The sequence below is a fragment of the Talpa europaea genome, assembly GCF_964194135.1.
Source record: "Talpa europaea genome assembly, chromosome: 12".
NCBI lineage: Eukaryota > Metazoa > Chordata > Mammalia > Eulipotyphla > Talpidae > Talpa > Talpa europaea.
The window spans coordinates 20,726,186-20,746,797 of record NC_140079.1 but is presented as its reverse complement, the minus strand read 5'-3'; the positions used below and the strand labels follow the sequence as shown (position 1 = coordinate 20,746,797).

Genomic DNA, 20,612 nt, shown 5'->3' with positions numbered 1-20,612 from the left:
CCTCCCCTCCCAAGCTCTCTGCTGCATTTCCCTTCAGCCCCTCATTTCTTCATCCTCTGATTAGATTTTTAATCCTCTTTGCCCTCAAACTTCTCCTGCTTTACCCCACCTTCCTTCCCCTGGCCCTGGTTGGTGGGGCTGAGTCACTGAGCAGTATCAATGTCAAGGGCACTGTGTGGTGGATGAGTCCGCTGGGCTGGGGGCTGGCCTCTCTGGCACTGGGACAGGCTCATCCTCTCAAGGACCTTATCTGCGCGCTGCTATCCCACATCCTGCTCCTGGGAACAAAGGGACACACTGTCCTTCATCTGCATCTGCCCTTCCAAGAGTCTGTACCTGCCAGGCAGAGGCTGTCCAGAGCTACTGCTCTGAGGTGTATGTGCAGACTGGCAGGGGATGGGGGTGGGGGGGTGCACAGAAAGGGAGAGGGAAAGGAAAAGGTCCTCTGCTCAGAATCAGAGGACCTTGGCTTTGTAGCTTTGCCACCTACCGGTTGTGTGACCTGAAGCAAATCCCTTAACAGCTTCAAGGCTGTGTTCTCAGTTCTAGCATGACTGGGGTGGAGGGAGGTAAAGTGGAAAAACATAAAGGCTTTGAAATCCTCAAGAAAATGAATGTCAAGGAGTATCATAATTCTAATTCCGGCTAGGAGGGAACAGTATCTAGCGTAGCATTCAAAGCCCATTAGGTGTTTAACAAACATCTGAGCAACTTTTCAAAACTTAGGAAGACCCAAGGCAGAGCAAACAGGACTTGTCATAAAAGAAAGAGGGACTGTGGCTAGACATAAGAAGAACTTCCATGGCTGCTGGGACACTGAACCCAGCACTTAGCAAGAACACAGGGGAATCTTCATGTGCAGCAACTTATGGCTTCTCCTCTGTCTCTCAACATCCCCACCAGCTCAGTCCTGCCTGAGGGGGCTGCTGGCGGAAATTTCAGGGGAGGGTCCTTGAATGGACCATAGTGCCATTCAATGGTGGGAGGAGGCTACATGAGGAGGGCCTCAGGCATGTTTCCCAGCTGCGGTCCATCAAATGCTAGCATCCTATGGGCTTTTAGATCAGCATCCTTTGGGGGCTGATAGTCAAACCAATTTGGAAGATGATACAGTCAACAGCTGTTCTGGCTCCAGAACAATTCAGAGCATCCGTGCTACTGGGTGCTGTCAGTCTCCATGAGGGGGACACAGAATAGAAAGATTGAATAGAATCAAATATTTCTCTTTTTTTGACCATGAAACTCTTGGTCCACAAAGCATTTATCATTTAATGCAGCATTGTCCCATAGAACTTTCCATGAGGAATGTTCTGTCTTTGCACTGCCCACATGTGGCTGTTGAGCTCTTGAACTGTGAATTAATTGGATTTGAAATTTTTATTTTATTTATTCATGTAGTTGTTTTTAGTAAAGCAATTTACGTTATAACATTGTATTATTTTGAGGTGTGCATCATTATAAATCAACATCTGTATACACTTCATAAAATGGGGAATTCTAACACCTCCAAACCCACTGGGCTGTAACAATTAAATAAAGTAAATAAAAAGCACACATTGTTGGGTCTCATTATTTTGATTCGTGGGTAGGACACATCAACCTGGATGGAATAAATGAATGAAAGCCCAGTGGAGGCAGTCAGGCGCACGGGCCAGTAAAGAAGTGGTCCTGGGCCTCCCTGGCGGTGCAGGGGTTAAAGTCTCAATGCTATCAAGCTAATGCCAGTCACTGAGGCATGAGTTTGATCCCTGGTCAGGGAGCTAACACACATGAAGCAGCAGACCTCTCCCGGCTCTCCCGCTGCCCCCCTCAGCAGTATATTTCAGTGGATCCACTTGTTCTGTTCCCTCTCTGTCTCTGGTGAATCCTTTCACCCCCCTCCCACCTCCACACATCTGGCCTAGACCCCAGTTCTTGTATGCATAAATAAATAAATCTTTTTTTTTAATTAAAAAAGAAGTGGTTCAGATGGCAAACAGGGAGGAAGATTTTGTTTTCAGATGCGGCAAGGCTTTCAAGGAGAAGAAAGGACTTAAGCATGCTGTGGTTCTGAGAAGACATAACAAGGAGCCCTGTTAGAGATGGCACTCTGCTGCCAGTGCAGTCCCCTGGGACCTGCAGAGTAACACCTGCAGTGGTGAGCTGTATGGAACATAGATACCTGGGACTTGGGCACTGGAATCCAGTGGTAGCCAGTGGCCAGCACCTGCCTTACCATGCGGGGACACAGCTGCCACCAGGAGCACACAGATGCACAGATCTGTCGGAAGGGGCTGGCTGAAATTAGTTAATCTCACAAACACTAAATTTATGTCACAAATTGTCTGAGAGTCAGAGAAAATGGATTTCCAAAAACCTGCATTTGCAAAAAAATGCTTTATCAGGAATTGACCTTGAACCTTGTTCCATCAGCAAAACCAGCTCTCTAGGGGAAGAAGCTCTTCAACCCATCATGTACAAATGCATCCAATTTTATATTTTCCCTCTCTCTCTTTCTCTTTTTGTAGCTCCTTAACAATGAGGCTGAAAATGTGGGAATTGAGTTTGCAGATGCAAAAGAGGTTTGGCAGTTGGCCAATCTCCCTGTAACCTAGTTCCTCTCTGTTTCATCCATGCCCAGGAAGCTCCTGGACCTCTGTCGTACACACACGGACAAACAGCCAAGGACACATGGGGATGCCCAAATCCACTGGCTATCCTCCCCATGACCTGTGGGAGCCCTCCCCTGCCTGGTGTCCCCCAAGCCAGGGTCAAAGTGGAAATGGACCTGACCTGCCTGGGGTGTGGGGCCCGCCCAGGGAAACTTACATTCTGCTTTGGCACAGATGAGGCAGGCGGTGGTGCAGTTGAAGAAGTTCAGGATCCCAGCGACAGCCACGCTGATGTCGGTGTTGCTGGGGTGGAGGTTCAGGGTTGTGAATCTCTGGAACTGGAACTTAATAAACTCCTCTGGGGCCACTTTGAAATGAGGGACCTGGGGGAGGAGCGAAAGTGGGCAACAGGGAGGATCCATGATGAATGAGAAAGAATGAAGAGTGAGACAAGGCTTCGGAGGTCGGGCTCTTCCTGCCAGCAGGAAGGGGAGGTCGTGGGACCCAGGTACCCAATCCGGGAAGGAAGATGGGAAAGGCTTAAACAGGAAAACCCAGGATGGGAGACTCAGTGCCCCTTGGGATGGGGGATTATGGTCCTGAGAAGGCAAAGGAATAGATCTTTATTCTCAGAGGAACTTCCCATAGCAGGGCAGCAAGACAGAGGGCTCTTAAAGAGACAATAATATTTTATCTGTACCTAATAAATCATAGCAGAGATGCAGAAAGAGAAAAAGCATCAGCCCAGCTGGCCAACAGGTGTATAAACCAGCTCCCAACAAACTTCCTGGGCGAAGCCCCGGGATGAGCGCCTCCCTAGAAGAGCACACTGGGGAGGAAGCACCGCAGGCTGAGAAAGCATCTAGAAAGCCTCCACATGGAGCCAGGTAAATAAATACCTGCTTTGGCTTCATTAGGGCAGTGTCAGCTTCCCTCTGCATCTATTACTGACATTTCCGGGAGGCATTGCCCCTGCCTCCTGCCTCTCTTCTCCCAGGAAGAGATGTTAACAGATTGTGATGGCTGCTTTATTGGTGGCCTAGGCTATTGGGGAGGTAATAGGAAAGTTAAAATGCAATAAGCTGCCATCCACCTTGATTTTATTCTGTCACCCTCATCCTGGTACCCAGAGCCAGGAGAGTTGAAGGCCGTTTGGTGTCTCTAGCAGAGATGATGTTGAATTCTGAACCCTTCCCTTAAGACCGATGCCCTGTGGGAGAGCCAAATTACATGTGTGTGTTGGGGGGGAGGGGTGTTGAACTGATGTAAAAGCAAGTAAGATTGAGGGTAGATAACAGAAAGAACTTCCTGATGGTGAGTTGGTGGGTTTCTAGAATGGATCAGTCAGAATATTAGCAGGAGCTTTCTTTGTCTGGGCTGGCCCAGAGTCTGGGGTGATGTTAAGATGGTCTCTGTAGGATTCTGTTACCTATAGTTTTAAGTTCGTGGAAGAATTCAGAAACCAAAGTTCCTCCAAGGCTGGGTAAGGGGAAGGTAAAGATTTGGCAGAAACCGATGGAGAAAATTCCTGAGTTCAACTAAAATTAGCCCTTAAATCACAAAGAAGGCAAATACTATTTTCCAGCAGAGGTAGGAAAATGCAGATTTGGGGAGAACTTGTGAGTGATGATAAAAGACTCTAAAAAGAGTGAAATTTACCTGGGTGTGTCACAAAAAGGGACTTTCTTCTCCCTTCTACTTTGTATCCCATACCAGCTGTCTAAAATGCATAACAAATGCACCTTAAAGGAAAAATCATCCCAAGGGGCAAGATGGGGTCAAGGCTGAAAAAGGGTAGGGCAGCCAGGCTGGCTGGCTTCCACCTTTGAGCATCTCTGACTAAGATCTCCCTGGGTGACCTTCCACCCACAGGCCTCATTAGCAGCTAACTCCTCCACCCCCATTAGAATGTACCTTCAGAGACACCTTTGAATCTGTGGACCCCACAGATGGGGGACGGGAGGCTACAGATACCAATAGGTGCTTCTTAGAGCTTTGGGATGATAAAATGAGATCTTGTGCATGAAGAATAGAATAGCTTGCTACAGGTAACATGTAGTACCTGTTCAGGGAAGGTCTTTCTTGATCCCTACCATTCTCTCACAATCCAGGCGCTCCTGAAACACTCTTGTGCAGGGAGTGAGGGGTGAGTGCCCCTGCTGTAAGGGGAATTGGTGGGAAGGCCCCAAAACCCCTGCCATCTTAAAGGCTGCTGGGGAATTAGCCAGTTGCCTTGGAGGGCCCAATCAGGGATGGCTCAGGCCAATCCTGTTGATAGGACAAAGACTGATCCATAACAGAGCTGCATTTACAAATGCATCCAGGAAGTCACCATGGAGGCAGGGGGCACAGGATTGGTGTGCACAACAGAGGGGAGGGCAGCAAGGGCGAAAGCAGCAGCTGTAAGAGCTACGGAGATGCTGCCTCATTTCAAGTTAAAAAAAAAAAAATGCCTCATGGCAACTCCCTCTCTTTTCCCTAGGACCAAGGGGATTCAGTGTAAGGCAGTTTAAGCCTTATAAAATATTAAAATACATGCACAATCTGAACACAAAGGAAAGACTGTTCCAGAAGGAGCTTGACCAGACTAAGGAGGAGTAACCATCTGGCTGTTTCCTGGGAGGCGCATCTGTCTAGCTGGTCAACCACACAGGGACAGGGTGGGTAGTTGCAAACTGGGGTCTTCTTCTCCAACCTGAGACACCAAATAGGGTTAAAGTAGGTGTCAGCTGAGCTCACATCCTGAACCCCAAGAGGTGGCCATTTTGGAGTGAGGATGAGGGAGGGGGAACTGTAGGGGGTGGTGAGGAAAGTGTGAAGCAGGGGAGGGCAAGAGCAGAAGCCAGAGAGCAGAGCAGGGGAAATGGGAGACTTGGCACCCTCACTTGGTGAGGGATAACAACCTGCCGCAGATCTGAGCTGTTACTTGGAGCACAGCAAGAGAGATTTAAAGGAAACATCAGGTCCTGCTTCCTGGGGGCCAGGCCTGTGAGGATCTGGAAGGGGCTGCAGTGAGACAGAGGCTCCTTTTCTGGCTTGGGCAGGCTCAAGAGTTACTTCAGGTCATCTGAGTAGGGAGGGGGTAGGAGCCACCAAGGCACACAGGTGCATGGCAAGAGGCTTGGGAACTTGGCCTATAGGACAAGAGCAGCAAGGGGCCAGGGCCAGGGTCACCCAGCAAGTTAATCTGCAGGAAGCAAGTGTGAGATGGGGCTCAGCAAACGAGGAAAATAGCCATCCCACCCAAGGCCTCAGGGACTCGCCAAGCCTTCTGATCCTAAGAGAAATAGGGGGCCCCATGGGGCTAGATTCCAGAGAGCATGGGCCTGTCTGCCTCAGTGGGGGCATCTTGTCGAGGAGGAGTCCTGTTCTACTTCTCAGAACTAGACCCTCTCAAAGTTAAAGCTACAGGAAGGCTGAGCCTCCGGGCCCCTGGGGTAGGTACAAGACGGGTAATTCCTTTCACTGTCCGTCTGCCAGGCGTCCACCTCCCCAACCCTAGATTCTGACCTTGTGCCCCTCAGCATCAAGTTCCTCTGTGCCCAAAGGAACTGGCTAGAAGGCCCTTGAGGTGAGAGGGCTGAGAGGTGACTTTGCCACTGTCTTCCAGGGATATGTCCGGAGGTAAAGAACAGGTCAAGTACAGGAAGGACTAGAAGAGAGTCCAGCAAAGACAGAATCTCACCATTCCCGAGTTTATTTTCCCTGGGGAATGAGGAGGGAGACAGTTGATGGAATAGGGAGCAGGTTATTACTCAGAAAGTCATCCCAGACCGTCTTTTCTGGTGGAACTAGAACTAGAAGGAATGGACTTGGCCCTTTAAAACTGGAGAGATTCCAGTCAGAGGTCCCATCAGGGGAGGAATTCCTGATTAAGAAGTCACTACTGGAATTGCAAAATAAAATAAAGCAAAATAAAATCTCTTTTTGCAAGAACTTACAAAACTGAGGCTTTCAGACTTTATTTCAGCAATATAAATGTAACGATGCCTTCCCCTAAACATTCTTCCAACATATAAGCTGATATCCACGGAGCTGCACATGCAGAGCTCAGATTTCTGCCTTCCTTGTTCTCCACCCTCCCACACACACCACCCTCCCCAGCCTATCCCCCCAAGGCCCCCCTGCAGAATGCTGAGGCTCAAAGGAGCTCAGTATGAAAATTTTAGGAAACCCCTCCTTCGAGGCTCCTCCTTCTAAACTCAGGGGAAAAAATAAAGTGCTCAGCAAAAGAACACTCTTTGTTTGTTTGTCGGTGGTAGTTAATAGCACCAGCCAGGCCTTGAGGGGCTCTTCAAGAATCCACGACAGCTCTGGGCCCCGGGCCCAGCTGCCAGCCCTCAAGTGTCCCCCAACCTGGCCCAGCACTCACCTCCTTCTCCCCACAGATGTTGCTGATGATGGAGCTGGAGGCCGGGCTGGAGGATGGTCCCAGGACAGCGACGACCCCCTTGGGGAGGATCTGACACACTGCAGCCAGCAGCAGAGGCAGAGCAAAGGGAACAGGAAAGGAAAGGAGGCGCTCATCAGTTGGGGTACACGCCCACTGCCCTCTGAGTGTGACCCAAATCCCCAAATCTTCACCCGCAGCCCCTTTACCTCCCACGCGTTCCTGCCCATGACCCTTCCAAGCCCAATCCCCCTCCTCTGAACTGCTGGGCTCGTGGCAGGACACCTTTATTGGAGTTTATGGGCGGTATTAAATGAGGAAATGACCCAGGTTATGACAACATACGGCCACAGCCAACAGGGCGCATAAATTGTCGGGGCTGTCACCAAAGGACAGAGGCTAATGATGGCAACCTGCAGATTCAGCCCCGACAGGGCCCCTAGGGCCGGCACCAGGGGGCTAAGGGTCGTCCTACTAACAGGATGGATGGCGGCCCCGGCCATCTGTCAGGTCCCCCTCACATATAGAGTCAGGGGGAAAGAACGCAGATGAGCAGAGGGACAAACTGGAGCAAGGATGACAGAAACAGAAGAAAATGATCTCAGCTAAAGTCAAGGGAGCAGGAGAGACAGAAGAGCGAGAATGAGAGAGGCCATATCCCTCAAGGCCACTGGTCTCCCTCACTCAGACCCGCTGCACTGACTCCCCTGAGGGATCAGCTGCTCCAGACCAACTGCCAGCTTCCCTGCCAGGGGGGCCACCTTCCCCACTCTGCTCCCACACTCACCTGTCAAGGAGCACCTCAACAGCTGCTTTCTTACACCTTGCTGGACTCCTCTAGGTGGAATTAATCCTCCCCAGGGCTCCTGGCGTGTCTCTCTGTTTAGATTTTAAACCCCTTTGGGGCAGGAGCAGAATCATATTACCTCTAAATCCCCATTCCTGCTCCCTCCATGTCCTATACCAAGATGGCGGCTGCATGCACACTTCCTATCTGTAGAGTGAAGAGGGGGTGAATGTGACGTGGTCAGAAGAGGAGAGAATCTAAGACTTGAAAATGCTGAGAAAGGAAGCAGGTGGAGGAGAAGACAGACAGAGTGAGAACGTGAGGTCATTCTATAGACACACACTGATATCAGAACCGAGTTGCTGTGCTGGGAATGTGCACCCAGATTCCTGGTGGCCCCATGAGACATCCTGCTATGCAAAACTCAGAGCCAGAGTCTGGGCACATGTCCTCCTATCAGGAGTTATGCAGAGCCATTTCCCAGGCCGGTAAACTGAAGCTAAGGAATCCATCTAAAGACCTCGCTCAATCAGCTACAAAGCTGTACCTGCAACCTGGGTTCTCCTAGGGTAGAGTCCTCCACTGGCCCACAAGGCCCAGTGGTATCCCTGATCGGGAAGATGGTGGATAGGGCACCAGCCTTCAAATTGCTTATGGAAGACAGACCTTCAGAGCTTTCTCTCAGCCTGAAGATCAGGCAGGGAACCTGCAACATCCAGATATCAGGTGACCCAGAGGCTATGGGAAGGGGGTACCACACGGGGTCCCATCAGTGCCAAGTATCAGAACTGTCCCCAGTGGTGGGGTGGCTGTGACCAGGCCTTGAGGAATGGTCTTCCAAGTTCATGCTATTTCCACATAAGTCATCTCATGTGATCTCAGCCAACTCAGCTGCTGCCAGGTGTCAAGTTCATGGGTTCATCAAATCCTACAATGGGACTGGTAGGGGTGGATCTTAGTTCCCAATTTTATCAATTAGGAAAGAGCATCCTAGAGAGGTCGATTGGTCTAAAGTCACAAAGGTCAGGGCCAGCACTGGCATTCCAGTCTGTTGGCCCATCGGGGTTCATTCTCTCTCCCAGCCACCTCACTGTCAGTCCGACTCCTTACAGCCACTTAACCCAGCTCTTCTTGACCCCTTATAGTTGAGCTGCCCACTCATTTCACGTGGTGAATCTGTTTTCCAAGGTCAACAGCCACTTTTTATTGGTTCTCATCCTACTCTCTGTTTGTAGACTTGGGTGCCAGCTGATAGAATTTCATAAAGCCGCCCAATTCTAATTCCCACTGCTTTTCTCATCACTCATCCTCACTTTCTCTGATAACTCCCCTTCCTTCTCCTACTGTTACATTCTGTTTCATTGAGTCCTCACTCTCCTTGGGCAGCCTCACACTTACATGGGGTCTCCACTCTCATCTCTGCTCAGGTGATCCTACAACACTGTCACCTGTTTCCTAGGATTACAAACCTTGTTCCACCAGATCCTGGATGGAGCCCAGGCCTCCCCTCAAGCATCTGCATGTCACAGCACAGAGGCAGAAGGCACAACTATTAAGAGCTTGGACTCTGATGGAAGACACTGCCTGGGTTTGAGTCTCGCCTTATCACTTTCTAGCTGTGAGGCCTTGAGTGAGTTACCAAACCTTTCTGCACCTGCTTCCTCATCTGCAAAACTGGGATACTAATAGCACCTTTTTAGTAGGGCTATTGTGCAAATTAAAGTGAGTTACTACATAGAGAGTATTTAAAATAGTCCATTATTATCCCCACTTTACAGATGGGGCAATTTGCCCTAAATTTAAGTAACTTGTTGGAGCTCACACAGGTAACAGATGGCTGAGCTGGCCTTGAGCCCGGAGACCCATCTGTCACCAAAGTCCAAGCTCTTAAGCTCTCCATTTCACCTCCTTAGCTCCTCAAGCTCACAACCACAGTCACCCTTGAGTCTTCCTAGCCTTTCCTCACTGAATATATTCACTCACTAAATCACCTGGGCCCAGACTCTGACCACCTGCCCTGCTCACTCACTGTCACTGTTTCAGGTTCGATCCTTTACTACTTGCCTCCTAAGGGGTCTCTCTGTCTCCAGAATATTCCATTTCCAATCCATAATCCAACCTGAGAGGCCAATTATCACCCTAAAATGTAAGTTAGTGGGCTCCCACAGAGTTGAATGCTAGTTAAATTTATCTCTGCATCCTCCATCCCTAGCACAGGGTCCAACTTGGAGTTATAAGCTCAATAAATAGTTGTAGAATCACACTATCATGTCACAGCTCAACACTTTCTATGGAAAATTGGAAATAAACTCAGTGTCCAAACGTCAGGGAACAGTTATCTAATAGTGTGAGTCATTTACCCAAACTGAATATTATGTAGGCATTTAAGATGCTTATAAATGGTTTATACTATATTAAAAATATTTATTTAATACTATTAAGGAAAAAAGCAGGATATAAAATGATATGTACATCGATAGGAAGACTACGACTAAGCAAATAAAGAAAATGGTGAAGCACTAAGGAATGATCGGAAGATGTTATAAAAGTCCACATTTATTGAATGCTAATTATGACCCATGTGAAGCCATTTGCATGAATTGGTTTGTTTAATTCTCCAAACAACCTGATCAGTAGGTACTATTACTACGAGCTTCATTGTACAGATGAGAAAACAGGGCAAGTAAGTTAAAAAACTGAGGCAGAATTCAAACCCTCAACCCCGACTTCAGAGACAGTCCCTTAACCACCACACCACACAGCCTCTCATGGCTAATGGTGATCCGCTGGATGGTAATGGAGATCACCTTGGCCATTGGAACACGGCGTGATTCTCTTCCCTTTCCCATTTCTCATGAGCAGGTATTCCTTTTCTAATACATCATTATTTTAAGACTGTCACTGTAAAAAAAAATTCTCTGACAAGCAAGTAAAATCCAAATGGGGCTGATCCCTTCAAGGTCCTCCCTTTCCAGCCCATTCTCTCTTGTACCTCCTCTACTTCACACCAGCTCACCTAGAATATACTCTGGATTTTCTACCTGAACCTAATCCCAGATACTGCTCTCTGATGAGACCAGGGATTCTTAAACTAGCTTTGCGTAGAAGTCAATGGCCTGTGAATATTTTGGCGGGGGGTGGAGGAGGATGACATTATTTTCTGTAATTCATAAATGAATCTTAGCATAGCTTTCCCCTTCTAATCTGAATATAGCAATAAACCACAGTTTAGTGACACTACTGTGACTCTGTCATGGCAGATCACCAATGTTTTCATGTCACATCACAGTGCTGAAGATATCTTGAAATGTCACCAATATTCATAATTACTTAAAAATTATACTAGTAGTCAGAACTGATGCCAGGCTTGGCCATTTAATACATTAATAAACAAAAACATATATTAACTTAGCGCTATTAAAATACCGTAACTGTTATCTCCATATAATTGGTTTTCTTGATCATCCTTTTATTTTATTCACTATAAAAATACTTGACTAAAAGTAAGTCCTGAATTGTTCCCAGATCACCATGGTTAGACCCTCTCTTGCCCTTTCACCTGGTAAACTCTTACAGATCCTCCAGCACCCAGCTCAGATCTTGCTCATAGGCAAGAAGGCACCTCTTCTTCCCTCTGTATCACACTGTGGTTCTGAGTCTACTCAGCGTTAGAATTGCCTGAGAGACAGGTTAGCTTCCCTATTCTCTGAATTCTTGGCCAGCTTCTGCCCCAAGTTGTCTCATTATGTTGGATCGGAATAGAGAGAAGTTTCTCCTAAAAATAAATTCTTATAAAAGGCCACAGTCTCTATTCCCAGTTCCAGAATTCAAAAGGCTCTGAAACTGGATGGTTTTCAGCAAACTTATTTGGTGGCAAAATCTTATCTAAATAAAGAAGTGAAGCTATTTATAATATACATTTGAGTATGGGGTTCTGCCCCAAGTGCCACTGGAGATACTAGTTAATGTATATAATGCACTATAAGCACCACATGACCTTGCCGGGATCTGGAAAGTTCTAGATTTTAAATCAGGCCTCAAGAACCAGTGCCTATTACTTTAAGTGTCCACCTCCCACATCTCTTACTGGATAGAAAACTCCTAGAGGGCAAGGGTCACATCCAGCCAGTCCTGGCAGAAAAGGAAATGCTCAAGGAGTGTCTGCTCCCTGAATTGAAGTGATCCAAGATGAGACTAGTGAAATTGAATTTTCATCTTTCCAGCAGCCACAGCCTGGCGATTTCCGGGGGGTCTGGGAATTGCGCTTTCATCCCCTATGAAGGACCCTGCTCAACAGGAATGGAAAACGTTCATAACACATCCTCAGTTCTGAAACCATCCTGATTTTGCAGGCCCCAGGCATCTCTGTGAGGGTGTCTGAGCAAGTGTTTGAGGGGCAGGAGGGGAGGGAGTCACACTTTACCTCCACCTCCCAGGGTGCAGAGAAGAGAGGGAACTAGGAGCCTGAGTGGCATTGCCATGGCAACCAAGTTTTTCAGCCAGCACAGGAGTTGGAAAGCAACTGCCAGAGTAGCTGCTGGAATGGGGTGTTGTAAAAAGGGGGTTTTCTTCCCCTCAGATGCTAGCTGTGGCCTGGGTTTGAAGTCCCCTTAGAAACTGGCTGCATAGGAGGGGCTCGTGGGAAGTTACTTCTCCCCTGAGTCTTCCCTGGGAGAAGGGAAGGGTCTGGCTGTGATGCAGGTGGGCCAAGAGGTTAAATGTAGGCACCACTGACTGCGGGTGCTCCAGGGAAGGGGCTGCCTCCTGGGCGGGGCCTCATCATTGACAGTGTGGTCCTCTGTGAGTCTTTGAGCCCATGGAGCCAATAACCTGGCCACCAGCTGCTGACAGCAACTCGGAGCAGAAGAGGCTGGGAGGACTAGAGACCTTCATGTGCAAACACCTCACAGTGCTCGGCCCTGAGTGCGGCAGGAGGGCAAGGCCTATCTTTGTGGCAGTCCTGCTGCATGCCAAGTGCAAACCTTGAGGCCCCAGACAAGGCAAACAACGGCTCGATCAACACTCCAGAATCCTCTTCTCATGGGTGCGAAGCCTGCAGGAGCGCACATTCTCTACTCTCCAGGGCTGACCAACACGGGCTGAATGGACTGGCCTTGCAGGTGCCTTAGTCCAGCAGGGAGGGAGGGAGGTAAGGAGGGAGGGAGGGGATGTGGGGTCCCTGCACTGCCCTGTCCACAACGGGCCACCCTGGTCAGACAGCAGGGTAGCCAGAGCTCAAAACTGCTGTGAACGGCCTGTCATTCAAAGCCCCCACAGGTCCCAACCAAGGTGGGAACAACAACTCCATCTACAGGCGGCATGCCGTGCCAGGCAGCAAGCTGGCAGACACCCTGAATCCCTACAACCACCTTGTGAGGGGGGAGGACTAGACTAATTCTATTACTACTATTGCTACTAGTGTTGTTACTACTGCTACTGCTACTACTATTACTACTGCCACTACTGCTGCTGCCGCTACTATGATACTGCTACCGCTACTACAATTATTGCTACTGCTACTATAACTGCTGCTACTATTACTATTGCTGCTGCTAGTATTACTACTACTACTACTATTACTGTTACTACTACTACTACTATTACTACTGCTACTATTACAACTACTACTACCATCACTAGTATTGAGAGCTCACCCTCTGTCAGGCACTGCTCTAAATCTTTTTTTTTTTTTTAAGATTTATTTATACAAGCACTGGGTATAGTCAGAAGCGTAGGAGGGTGAGAGAATTCACCAGAGCCAGAGCGGGGAGCAGAACAGGCAGAGTGATGAAGTACACTGCTGAGGGGAGCAGCGGGTGAGTCAGGAGAGGTCTGCGCGCCATGTGGGACCCTCGCCAGCGGCCAGGGATTGAACTGGCGCTGCAGAGGCTGTGGGCAGCTTTGCAGCCCAGCACTCAACCGCTGCGCCACCAGGGAGACCCTGCTCTAAATATTTTAAGGGTATCATCTCATTTGTCCTTGCAACTACTTCATGAAGTGAGAGCTATTATTTCCATTTTACAACTAAAGAATCTAAGACTCAGGAGGCAGATCGAAGGTGCTGCAAGAGCCAGGATTATGATCCAGAAGCTAAGTTCTGACCACTACTCTACATGGCTCTCCCATGCTGACCCTTCCTACCCCTCAAAGCCCCTGCTTTAGCTTGCCCCTCTATTACCCGTGCCCCAAGGCACTCTGATTTTTCCTGCCTCGAGCTTTGGCTCATGCTATTATGCCTTCATGCCACTGTCCCTCCTTCCACCTATCAAACATTCCAATGTCCTGCCCAGAGTCCTCCCTGACCTAAGCCTACAACTCTAGGTAGAAGAGCTACTGAGATTTATGTCATTTTTCATAAGTGAAGGTCTCACCTGGCTCCTGGGAAAGACTGTGAGCCTCAGTTTCCCCATCTAGAACATGAGGAGGGCAGACCAGATGGTTTCTAGGCACTGTAGTTCAGTGTGTTTCTGAGACCATGCTGCAGATGTGATGTGAGTAGCTCAGAGAAGGGGATCAAGGAATGTTCCTGAATGACTCATCACTATTCCTATGCCTTTCTCTGCTTGCATTTTTCCCCCTTACATTTGCTTAGATTCATGCTCTTGGACTGATGGAGGGATGCTCGCCCTCTCTAGCTAGAGGTGGCTTCAGATCACCTGAGGTCATGCCCACAGAGCCTGCCGGGAGTCACGAAGCTTGTGCAGAAGGAGCAGCTGAGTGTCACGCGTCGGCAACATCATGTGGGCCAGAGAACCAGTGCGCTTCTGGGTCTCCAGGGGAAGCAGTGTGGACAGCTGATAGCACGCTTGGCCTCACAGAGACAAACCGAGGCAGAGGCGAGGGCTTGATGGGGCAGCTCCTGCTTCTAGCTCTGCAGTAAATTAAACCTCAAACTGGCTCTGGCAGCAGCAGGGATGGTGCCTCCGGGTGTTTGGGTGATAAGAGGGTGGGCACTTAGTTAAGCTCTAATACCTTAGCTGCGGGAAACACACTGATCTCTGGGAACAGAGGAGGGCAAGGCCTGGTGGGAGCTTCCTGCATAAGAAAGGCTGAGCTGGAGATAAGATAGGGAGGCAAAGCCAAGGAAGGGGCCGGGCAGGAAGGGGATGACCTAATGGGTCTTGTCCATTCCTCTCATTTCAGATCTATGGGCTATGTAGAGGGATTGGTAAGTCAAACATCATGAAGCCTCAGGCAATGATGGCAAAAGGGCAGAGAGGTCAAGGGAGTCAGACCTGCATTTGAAGCTTCATGAAGGCCCCCTCATTTTAAATAAACTCACTCTGAAAATCCAGATGAAGCAAATAGAAGAGGGGTGATTTTCTACAGGTACCTTTCCAGCATGCAGGGATGATATTAATTAATCTCATCTTTCCACCTCCAGTCCTGGTTTCCAACCATCAAACGATGAGGCTGAACTCTGGACTCCACACCTTTCATTTCTATACAACTCATAATTTCTGATTCTGAAATAGCCATGACTCCCCTTGACTGCCATGCCCGCCCAATATAATTCATGAAGTGTGACTTGTGTGAACTTTCAGAAGCTCACACATCACTGAAGGTAGGCTCGGCCACACATTGCAGGATTGCGGCTTTCAGACCAGGCCCTGGCTGCACTCCAACAGGCTCAGGGCCCAGAGCCACTCAATTGGGTTTAAGTTAACAACGCAAATTAGCCCTGGACCACCAGCCAAGGGAAGCCACAGCTCATTGTTAGCACACAACCGTGGGGGGCCCAGGGACCCCCAAACTTATGCACTCTAAGGCAAAGCTGAAGGAACTTTAATAGAATTGATGTGCATAAAGAGGGAAAAAAGGAGAGGATATTACTAATAAGTGTTTCCCAATGATACACTCAAAATGACCCACACCCTCATGGGCAAATGTCTAGTCAAACAGGATGGGCCAGAAATGGGCTGCTAAGGCCTGAAAGTTTGTCACAGTCTAAGGTACCTTCTGGAGAGAACCATAGGAAAGGGGTTCTGAAGCAGGTCCCAGGAAGCTGGGACAACAGGAGGTACACATCAATAGAACAGCAGTCATCGTCAGCCTCTCCTCACATGTCTCTTCCAAGTGTCTCTGCACATCTCTCCTTCATAAGTCTCCTCCAAGTCCCCTCTCCAGCAGTGCCAGGCTGCAAGCTGGGCCGCAAAAGCAAGAGCCATCTCTTTAGCCCACCTACTTTCTGAGTTCTATAGCCTCACCTGGCTGCTCAGGTCTATAGTTCCTAGCAGCTAGTCCAGGGTGGCTGCGTGTAAGTGGGGGGGGGGGGGACATGGTGCCCCTTCTAACATCATGACACAAAGCAGTGGGGTCTTGGGGTGGCCCACTGCAACTTCCATGGACCCAAAGCTGTCAGAGGCATCAAGTCCGGAAGGGGAAGAGCCTTTGATAAATACTGTCCCACAGGCATATGGACAGCAAGAAAGGCCCTTGCCGAGGGGCCCGTAGGTAGATGTGTTGCCTTGTAGGGGTGCTGAACTTTGAAACGGGAGAGAGAGAGGGATGACAGTAAGAGATGGGGGTGGGGGGGAGTCAGCTCAAAGGGAGAGGGAGCTGACTCCACTTACTGAATACCTGTTACGTGCCCGGTGCTTAGCCCCTCAACAACACTGGCTCAAGTTGTGCTCTGAATGACTCACAAGGAGAAATGACCTTCACCCCTATTTTTTGAACAAGGAAACTGGGACATAAAATAGTTAAGCAGCCTCCCACAGTCATGCAGCTAGTAAGTACGTGGTCAGTCCCATTGTAAAACCCATGCTCCTGATCTTTACATTATACAGTGTCCCCAAAGCAGGGCTCCCAAGAGTGTTGCCCCTCCCTCTCCCAGGCATCCTGTCTCCCTCCTGCCTACATTCTCCCAAAACTGCTTCAGGTAATGGCACGAACCCATTACCCACTCATAACCTTCACTTTGGCAGGGAAAGAGCTGGGCTGCAAACTTTCTATGAATTATCCGGGTAGTGTTTAAAATCCATTGTGGGAAGCAGCTCTGGTTTCAGATGAAAGGCCTCTGGCGTAGAAAGATCCAGAAGCCCTCTTTTTTTAACAAATGCTAATCATGCCTCAAATATATTGAGGTGTAAAAGCTGAACTAAGGGCACTAGCTAATAAAATACTTGGTGCCTAAAAGAAGGGTATTTGATGATGCCCCAAAACTCTGTAATATGGTATAAAGATATCAGTTTCCTTTATTCCCTTGATTCATCTGGCTTAATGTTTTAGATATACTGACTTTACTGAGCTAGGCTGCATGGGTCATTGGGAGAGGAAATTTACATCTGCTAATGACCTCCATCCACAATGAGTCAAGTGTGTTTTCTGTTCTGCCAGGAAAGCCCTCAAGAACCAAGGAAAAGGAAGGAGCTGGTTTTTCAAAGTATGAATTGTGGAACTATTTAGAAATCTGGACCCTCATCTAAGAACGGCCCTCCTGAACAAAGAAACACTACAGACAGGACTAGGAGATTTACAAGAAGTCATTGCTATATCGTATTTCATTTGGAAGACCCAGAGATATCTGAATCTTCCTTGAGTTGTACTAGAATTTAACCTCTCTGACAACTGGGATTTCGATCTATTCTCTGGGGAGTCCCACTGCCTAGAATAGAGTAGAAAAGAGTAGAGTAGAATAGAATAGAATAGAATAGAATAGAATAGAATAGAATAGAATAGAATAGAATAGGCACCCACCAAAGATTCACTGACTGAACACATGAAGAAATGAATGACCACTGCAAGAAGTTCCCCAAGCCCGCTTCTGGGGGAATCTGGGTCTATTGCTCCCCTGACCCTGTTCTGTATAGTAGGAGCCCACTCTCAGTCTCCGGAAATGGACACTCTCCCCTAGGGAGTCATCAGGCCTTCTGGTCAACACCTGTGACTTATGAGGCCAACCATGGCGAGGTGAGCTGCACCAATCAGATCCTCTACTGGGAATCCAAACCAAGAGGCACTGAGGAAAACCAGTGATGTGCTCACAATAAGGGACTATAAGTCAGCTGAGGGCAGGGATGTCTGTCTGCCTTTCTGCATTGCTTCCTATGCACGATATCCTGAATCATGCCAGGCCTAGATCAAATAATCAATAAAAGTTTCTTGAATGAATAAACCAAGACTGAATCACACATGCATGGCCATTCTGGGGCAGGTGCACAAGGAATAAGCCAGCAAACCAACATGGCAAAGAAAGCAGAGCATGGATTCAACATCCGAAGTGCACTGAAGAAACTATGAGCCAGATAGGGAGCCTGGCTGCTTCTCCCTGTCCTCTCTGGATCCTCACCATATCCTGCCCACCCAACTTGGCCACTGCCTGTGTGTTCCTTCTCTTTTAACACAAACAGTTCAGATTAGACCACTGCTGGATTCACACACAGAAGACCAGATGTCTGACATAATATACGTGGGTAAACTGTTCTGTTATTTTATTTTGCTTGTTTGTTCCACTGAGTGTCCTTAAAGGTTGAAATAGATGAGAAAGGGAGTCCGGGACACCTCAAGGTCTTGGGGAATTGATACTCCCATCCTCCGGGCTAGAGGGGCTCCTCTCCTTCCCCTACCCCCCAACGCTATTGGAGCTGTTCACTTCCAGCTTAGCTATAAGCCACCAGCTCACTAACTGGGAAGCCATCAGGTAAAGTGGTCAAGGCAATATCAGCAACACACCAGAGAAGCACAGAGGGGTGGGGGGGTGGCCCTGGACTTGCAGGCAGAAGGCCTGAGTTCAGGTCCCAAGACCCACTGAGCCATGAATTAGCTCTGAGGTTGGGCAAGTTCTTCAATGTCTTTGAGCCACAGTTTCTTTTGTAAAGTGGGGATAATAACACTTAACTCTCAGGTTGCTGGGAGAATTAACAGTAGCGCACTGTGCATAGTGGGTGACATTAGAGACCTACTATGTGTGTCTGTAAAACATGCAATTCACAGAGGATTTTCCACACTTTTAGTCATTTAAATCTCACAACTTGCAAATATTTGCCAGGTGCAAATCTTAGAATTTAGCATTCTTAGAATTTACCAAATCTTAGAATTTAGCATTCCCACTTCACAGATAGATAAACTGAGGCTAAATGGTCCAAGGTTACCCACAGAGTGAGGGCCAAACTCCATCACAGGATCCATTTTATTCCCACAACTCTGCCCTCAGCACAAGATCTGATGTGCAAGGACATGATAGTCTTGGACTGTATAGTAGGAGCCTATAAGGACTGCTAGCCCTTCTTTCTTAATCACACACAAGGTACAAAATGTCCAGGAAATGAATGGATCTACATTTGAAGGAATGAATGAGTGGATAAATGAAAGAATGTGTGATGAGTGATAATTCTGTCTCCATTCTACTCTAAATGTGATTTACAATAAAACCTGGACATTTCATCCAGACTAAGAGCCCCATATGGTCTTGTGGTTCTCTCCCTCCCTTGGGAATACCTCACTATAGCTCAGGCGATGGTTGCAACCCAACCACCAGCCCCACTTCCGCCGGAAAGGGAAAGAGGGCTGCCCTGCCCATTCTACGTACTGGTTTCTGCAGTCTCGTACTCGCTGTCTCTGAGCAGCTCAAAGATGTCCACCTCGACCTTGGCCTTGCCCAGTCTCTCAGGTGCGCGGTTGATGCGGTTCTTGGCCAGGGTGATGGAGAGCCGCTCCCCTCTGCTGCACTCCATGGGGTCATCCAAGATAGCAGCTGTGGGCAGGCAACCACAGGGAGACAGTTGGTACTTGGCCCTCTGCCATTGCTCTTCCTCCTCCCCAACGCACCCCACTGCTACCTTCCTCTTGCAGGCAGCTTCTGCCCCTGTCATTTTCCCTCCACCCTGCCATCCTCAGAGCTGCCACCAAAGCAAGCCCTTGCCATGCTGAAGGTCTGAGCTTGCAGCAGTGGAGTCTACTGTGGATAGGCACCTCAGGACACCTGTAATGCCATGGCCGGCCACCAGAGGTCCCAGCTGCATGAGGTCCCGGCCATGGTGCGCCTCAGAGGGACGTCTACATACATACCAGGCACATGTGTGCAAAGAAAGTGAGATAGTGGCTGTATTTTGAAAATGGTGTTCTGGGCATATGAGAAACTCTCCCCAAGGTGAGGAGGTCTACAGGAGGCCAAGTTTGAGAGGGAGAACAGCTGTGAGATACTGCCGCGTGCTGGCTCTGACACCAGTGAACAATGTCATACACAGAACTATGCAGTTTCTCTGAACTTCTTTTCCTCACTGAACACTAGGGATAGTAAGACAACCTGAGGATTCGGTGAGATAATAGATGTAAGTGGCACAGCATGCAATTTTATCCATGTGCTCCTCAGCCGATGTGATTGGTTGGAGTGCGATAGTACCCCAAGTTCCGGAAGCAGTATTAAGGATAAGTGTTATGGTAGCATAGAGACATAGGGTCAGATCCCACCTCCACCCCACATTAGTTGGGGGACTCAGTTACTTCCACTTGTCAAATGGGGAGAAAGCCCCCTCCTTGGGCTACAGTGGGGATTATGTGAATAGCATGTGTGAAGTGCTTAGCACAGTGCCTAGGGGCACGGTAAGCACTTGATAAGTCTAGCTATTGAATTCATTCTCTTGGTAGAAGTCATAAAATTAAAAACTGTCACACAAAAACATGTATGTGTGTCCACAACGGCACTATTCATAATAACAAAACAGTGGAAAAATCCAAATACTTATCAACTGATAAATGGATGAACAAAGTGTGATACAACCATATAATGAAATGTGACTTGATAATAAAAAGCAGTAAATTGTGGGTCCATCCCACAACATGAGAACCTTTAAAACGTTATGCCAAGTGAACAAGCTGGGCGCAAAAAGCCTCATGTTAGCTG

General features: G+C 48.4%; 1 protein-coding gene across 1 annotated transcript in view; it reads right to left on the bottom strand.

Moving 5' to 3' along the window:
- GRIK4 (glutamate ionotropic receptor kainate type subunit 4) overlaps window positions 1-20,612 on the bottom strand; it is a gene marked incomplete at both ends in the record, with an annotated part of 271,471 nt that overhangs the window by 153,686 nt on the left and 97,173 nt on the right. The window contains 3 exons of the mRNA XM_084249559.1: window positions 2,809-2,974; window positions 6,964-7,061; window positions 19,299-19,463. Coding sequence (XP_084105685.1) covers window positions 2,809-2,974; window positions 6,964-7,061; window positions 19,299-19,463 — 429 coding nt within the window. The remainder of the gene's footprint in view (window positions 1-2,808; window positions 2,975-6,963; window positions 7,062-19,298; window positions 19,464-20,612) is intronic.